The sequence below is a fragment of the Buceros rhinoceros genome, unplaced genomic scaffold (genome assembly GCF_000710305.1).
Source record: "Buceros rhinoceros silvestris isolate BGI_N320 unplaced genomic scaffold, ASM71030v1 scaffold40975, whole genome shotgun sequence".
Taxonomy (NCBI): domain Eukaryota; kingdom Metazoa; phylum Chordata; class Aves; order Bucerotiformes; family Bucerotidae; genus Buceros; species Buceros rhinoceros.
Window position 1 is genome coordinate 3,741 of NW_010414121.1, and position 6,678 is coordinate 10,418.

At 46.7% G+C, this 6,678-nt stretch overlaps 1 protein-coding gene across 1 annotated transcript; it reads right to left on the minus strand.

Annotated features, from left to right (window-relative positions):
* Positions 1-2,055: 2,055 nt before the first annotated feature.
* RAD1 (RAD1 checkpoint DNA exonuclease) lies at positions 2,056-6,374 on the minus strand (the record flags this gene model as incomplete). The annotated part of the gene is made up of 4 exons (XM_010136994.1): positions 2,056-2,239; positions 2,563-2,661; positions 3,008-3,266; positions 6,228-6,374. Coding segments are annotated over 4 exons (689 nt in total), but the record flags the coding sequence as incomplete, so codon positions are not given.
* Positions 6,375-6,678: the final 304 nt, after the last annotated feature.

Consider the following 6,678-nt stretch of genomic DNA (forward strand, 5'->3'; position numbering starts at 1 on the left):
CACAGTCACCTCCCCACCTCTATGAGCCCAGGCCCTGGCTTTGTCCAGTGGGGTACAGACCTGAAGTCTCGCACAAACCACGCGTGTCTGTAAGAGACATTATTTGTGGATGCAGCAGTTATTTTCTGGTGTTCTAACTTCTTCGGATATTATCTCCATGATGGCAGTTGGTAGATGATGGAAGAAATTGTTAAAAGCTCTATTTTAGGAAGTAATATAGTACATCTGTAGGCAATTATGTGAAAGTACAAATGTTACGCCACAGTAATGTCCTTGAACACGATACAAGGAACTTTGATATTCTACAATAAATCACATGAAGTGGTGTGTTGTGTTTCATTTTGTTTCTGTCACCCAGAGATTCAGAAAATCATTCTTAACACTCAAGTAGTCAGGGGTAATATCAATAATTTCCAATGAGACCATGATAATTCTCCTTCACTGAAGAAACTGAGACAAAAGGAAGTTCACCTAGACTGAATACTTAAGTTGGAAAAAAAAAAAAAAAGACTGTAAGAAGAGTAGTTTAAAATATTACTCGGTATCTTCATCAGTTTTGAATGTTCAGAGTTTTGAAGGTCAAAGGTTTGCAGTTGTTTTTCAAATGTAAAACCTATTGCAATAAACGGATGCTCTGCACGGAACCCAATAGAAGTGGACGTTGACACTGTGCTCTGGCATTCTTGCAGTCATGAGCAAGAGGTGAAAACTGGTCAACAAAGGCATTTTACACTTAAAGTAAACCCAAAGGACCTGGACCCTGTTGAAATGCAGAGCAAACAACTTGGTGACACAGGAACAGGTTGTTTTCCACATGTGCAAAGCAGGACCTCACCTTCAACTGCAGTCCAACGCTGTAGAAACTACCTGCAGATCGCTGACCCTTGGGTCGGGCCCCAGGCCATCACGGGACAAAGACTTTGGTCTCTGCAGTCTCTGCACCTGGTCCAGTGCCAGCTGGTTCGGGGACATCCTGTTCTGAGCAGGCTGGTTGCAACAGACAGGTGTGAAAGGAGCAGCACGACTTTTGACCCAAACACAGCCCACCTCACTTTGTTTTGCAGAGCTGGCCACCGCCAGGAGACAACTCTCCAGAAAGCACACTCCCTTTTCAGTGAGTGAGAGCTTAGGGCCGTTTTCAGCAGCGCTATGAACACGCCATTCCGTGGGAGACAGGCAGACACTCCTTTGCTTCGGTTGGGTGTCCCTCCTGTGCTGAAAAAGGCTATCGGGAAGGTAAATGAATTTCACCAGTAATTTCAAGTATGAAACTTCTCTCTCTTCTCATGATTCTTCACAGCGTTAGTAGAGAGTAGCAGGGTAGGAATGAGGGGACGTACGTACGGAAACACTTCAGCATGTGGACGTGTAGTAAGTGACTGAACAGCAATGCTGCCAGAACAGATGTGAGTAATGAGTAAGTAAATCCCAGCTTCTATCTTAATCTACTGAGTCAACACCAGTTCTGCAGACAGAAGGGTAAACTGGTATTAGATGAAATTCCAAGGAATTGAGTTCTAATAAGAATTACTCAAGATGAAGAGGAGCCTAGTCATTTCACCAGCAGAACACATCAGCATTTCCCAGAAAGAAACCAACTGCTGCTACTAAGAAATAGGTTTGAAAATGTCACCCTCTTTTCAGACAAATTTGGTTCTGTTTTTAAGTCACTGAAAGTTAACTGGCTCACGTACAGCTAGTACTCAGATTTTTCCTCGTGTAATTACTTGGAACAAGCCAAAGGGAAAAAAAACCCACAAACAAAAATTATTGGAGAACCCTCCAAAAAGCAGCAACAGATTGATTACATGACCACCACTTGTAACATCTGTGCTGGAATCGGTGGCCACGGGAGATCAACTGCCCTCTTCTGCTTCTGCAGCATCAGCTTTACGAGTCAAAGCTCAGAAATGTCTGCAAGGGAATAAAAAGGAAGGTGCTCTATTTCTAATGGCGAGTTAAAAAAGACGACAAGCCTACCACCTTGACAGCTGTCATTCTGTTTTTATTAAAAGAGTATTTTATATATCCACAAATATAATACAGAGTACACACCTAAACTTCTGCTTCACTGATATCCTCATCGGGGCAACAGTAGTATTCCACAAAACAGATCTGCCCGTCTTCATTCCTAATCATATACTGCAGGGAAAGAAATCCTTGAGCATCTGTTCGAATGGACACTTTACAGGACAAAGCCAGAGCCTTCGTAGATGGTTTAAGCAAAGAGATCTTGTACCTGCAGGGGAAAAAGAAAAGTGATCTGAAAAAAAAAAACACATGGTGCAGAGGATCCTGAAACACTACCTCGAATGAAAGCCACAGAATAACTAAAAAACAATTAGCAACGCGCTAATTTGGTATTTCCCTGGTAACATCATCAGACAGACACTGTTATCGCTCAGCTTTCCAACACAGACACAGACTGTTATCAGATGGGAGGTGTATTTCCCCCCCCATATTTATGACACAAGTGTCACAGTAAAGCAAAACGAGCTCTTTAAACTTCCCAGCAAAAACGCGTGTGCTGCCCCAGAGGGCCCTGGCCGCAGACTTCCTAACCTGTTTGTCTGCGTCTGGCTGCAGTGGAACGCCTCCATCAGATCAGAGTCCCGGGGGTAGTCCAGATGGGCACTGCCTGCATTTCCAAACGTGGATAACCTGGAAAACAAAAGGCATCTTCTCAGACTACCCGATCCCAGCTCTCTAAAAACTTGTCAGAACTGGTCACCTTGCACATCAGTGGGTCTTTCACACAGCACTGCTGTGTGTTTTCCTGTGTTTAATTGAAAACGCTGAACTGTCCGCACTGTGTCACATTGACCAGGCTGTCCTACATCCGTTACTATGTTAATTAGAACACGTACTGTGATTTGCTGTACTCATTGCAATTCCTCTTGAAATAAAGCCAATTCTAAAATGGCTCCCACTCTCCACCCTGACATCTTCCAGTCCTTACCAACGGAGGCCAAGCATGAACACTGGAGTTGAAAGCAGTTCCCAGTACCTGAAGTAGGGTTTTTCCGGAGACATGGTAATCTGCAGAACTTCACTGGTCATATCCAGTTCAGCAAATGCTTCTCGCAGTCCCTCTGACTGCAGGATAATTTTATTAACAACCTTTGTGCTGCAGAAATCAAAGTCTAACAACTCGTCAGGTTCTTGAGTGTTGATTTTGCACACTGTCACTACTCCTCCCTCTTCCAGGAACAGCACCAACGGATGACCGTAACCATGATAACACATCCTAAGGGCCGTGGACGTTCCTGAAAAGAGAATGTGATACCCATTTCTCAGAGAGCTTAGCTAGCACATCTAATTGCTGAGAAAACTCATGTTACTGGCACACGGGGCACAGACCAATCTGACGCAGCGCACCTGGTCCAGCCGCCAGCACACTCATGTAGCCTGCTCAGGGCAGCCTCCTGGACACCCTCAGAGGTGCTAATGGTTCTGCAGCAAAATGAAATGGTTTGTGCATAGGCACCAGTGCAAAGCCAACTCCTGTCACGCACCAAACGGGTAACACTAGCTGTGACAGTGATGCTGGACACGCTACAAATAGTTTAGTGGAACTGGAAAATCCTCCGTGGCCCTGAGGCTCTTCCTGGCTCGCAGCATCTTTTTTTACTTCTCTCATTACTTGAGCCACCCAAAGGGAAGTTAACGCGGCTCAGCTTACGTTACAGTCACATTCTCCTTTAGCTAGGAAACCATCATGGGAACGTCTGGTGTCCCAAAATCAGAGTGCTGTTTACCACAGCTGAGTTAGGTCTTTAGGACAGAGTCACAGCAGAAACAGCAGCGGACTGTGCAATTCACCACACAGCTGCAATGGCAGAACTGCCCCAAAAAACCACTCTCCTCCACAAGGGTACACAGGGCACCCCGCAGTGCCCACACAGCCATGCCAACATAGCTATTTTTACTTGTGAAAATATTCTCAGAGCAACCATCAAGAAAATCAGAGAAAAAATTAATTAGCTTACAGGTAATAAAATTTGCTAAAACCTGGGGTTTCTTCTTCGTTTAACTAATGGGTTCATGTGGTTCAATACTACTACACAAACTGTGAAGGCAGCCTCCCACACGCCCCTGTCACTGAAGAGACTACAAACAGGATCAAAAACAGAGTCTACTTCATTTCTGTAATTCACACACTTGATAAGCAAGGCCCAAAGTGCTCTGACAGCACCTGAAGCGCTACTGTCCAGCTGCTGGATTCTTGTGAGACCTCAGGTAAGTACCATTCCTCAGCACCTTCTCTGCAAGGTAATACTCACAAAACAGACGCAGGCACAACTTGAAGAAGGGAAGGAACAGCAGGAGCCACCTAACAGCTACTGCAGTGGGGGGCAGGAGCACAGTGAACTGATGGTGCCACCTGGAACCCCTGCAGACTTCTACGAGCCCAGGATATCTGCAGCAGAACATGTCTCATTCATGCACATGCTTGTTGATGTTTCTGAGGTAGCTGGGTGTTCCAGGGTGGCACCAGCCACAGAAATATTGGAAAAGAGACGATGTTTATTACTGAGTGGATACAAATCTTCTTGTTAGGACGACACATCCCAAGCTGTGTCTATACTGTCTCTCAGTGTGCTCCTTTCTGCTGTAGCTGACAGAAATTAGCCAGCCTGAGTCCCTGCAAGCCCAGTGTGGATCCCCCATGCCCTTAACATGTACTGAGAGCTTTCACGTGTTTTAGCTCCAGGTGACCACTCTGGTAATAAGGGGTTGTCCCAGCTCGTCCAAGCAGTAGTTGACATTTTAGACTGGTGCTAAAGGCTAAAGGTAGGTGCAGCCTGCCCAGCTGGCCGCTTGAAAGTACGTGACAGCACGAGGCACCGTCCCTAGCAGAGGAACCTTCTCACTCTCTACATGCATGCTGATGACCACGAACGGGCTGCAGGGGAACCAGCCTGCCAGCTGCGCCCAGGTTTTCCCTGAAGCAAAGGGAACTTGGGAACAACTGAAAGTTTGTGTGATGCGGATGATCGCGGCCCTGGACTGAACACAGGTTGACAGGAAAGGCAGTCACAGCATGTGCCAGACCTGGAGTACAGCACTGGCCTCAGAGTCAGAACTCAGCCTACAGACCACACAACTTGCCTGAGACGCTGGAATGAGCTTCTTGAAACATTTTCCTAACAAGATTGCAGAAACTATCTGAGGTCTTCCCCCATACTGGAGCAAGGGTACAAGCTGGGGCTGTTCCTTGGACCTGATGCCAAAAAAGGTGCCCAAAAAACAAGTGGTTCTTCTGTGCTTTTCACATATACAGGAAACATTAACTTCACAGAAAGACTCTTCTGTTTCTCAGTCACCCCCTGGTTTTGGCTGTGACCAAATAGTTAATTTTCTTCCCGGTAGCTGGTGCAGTGCTGTGTTTTGGGTTTAGTATGAGAACAGTGCTGGTAATCCCCTGAGTTTCTGTTGTCACTAAGCAGCACTTAGGATAAGTGAAGGATTTTTTGGTTTCCTGGGCTCTGCCAGCCAGCAGGAGCAGAAGCAGCTGGTGGGGAGCACGGCCAGGGCAGCTGTCGCAGAGCAACCAAAGGGATGTTCCCTAACACAGAGTGTCCTGCTCCGTGCATAAAGTGGGGGGAGTTGGCTGGGAGGGCAGATCACTGCTTGGGCACTGGTCAACGGGTGGTGATAAACAGCACTGTGAACACCTGCATTTTCTTGGGGTTTATTTCTCTCTCTTCTTGTGATATTAATTTTAATTACTACTAGTATTGTTTTTCTTGTATTTTATTATTATTGTTACGGTTTTACTTATTTTTATTTTAGTTACTAAAGCATTCTTATCTCAGCCCATGAGTTTTCCTCCCCATCCCACTGGGGTGTGGAGGAGTGAGCGAGTGGCTTAGTTGCTGCTGGAGTCAAACCACGACACGCCAATAGTGTCACACAGACCCAGGCCTCTGCTCCCGCTCCCGAACGGGATCGGCCTCTTTCAGCCTCTCCTGCTGCCGCGGTCCCTGACACACTGGCTCACACCCATCCACTCTGCTCTTCTCTCTGTTGACTGCTACCACCGCACACACCTGGATCAGCTCCAGCCAGCAGGATGGATCCTGCCTAAAAGCGAGAGCTGCCCCACAGGTGAGGCAGTCGGGAGTCTTGCCAAGACCAGAGAGCTCCCTGTAGGCAGAGCCCTGTAGGGTTCACTGTGCGACTGCGCAATATGCATACACTGTCAGGGTCGATACGCACCATACCTGGCAAAGAGCTGGTACCAAAAATGGTCAAGCAGTCAAGAAGAACAGACAAATTGATCCGGAATGTCACTGATTCCCCCTGAACAGCAAACTCCTGGAAAATTTCTGCCTGGAGGAAAAAGGGACAGAATGAAGAGAGGGGAGTTCCTGCAGTTATTTCACAGTTTTCACTTCTTTGCTTAAATTCAGCGCTTTTACTTTCACAGATCAGTGCAATACACAGGAATTTCCATGTGGAACAGAATACCGATTAAAGAAAAACGGGTCTTTGTCCTCAAAAGCAGTAAAATAAAAAGAGGTCTCCCTGGAGCCTTCTCTTCTCCAGGCTGAACAACCCCAGTTCTCTCAGCCTGTCCTCACAGCAGAGGTGTGTTCCAGCCCTCTGACTGTTTTTATGGCCTCCTCTGGACCCCCTCTCCCTCTGTCTTGTGCTGAGGACTCCAGAGCTGGA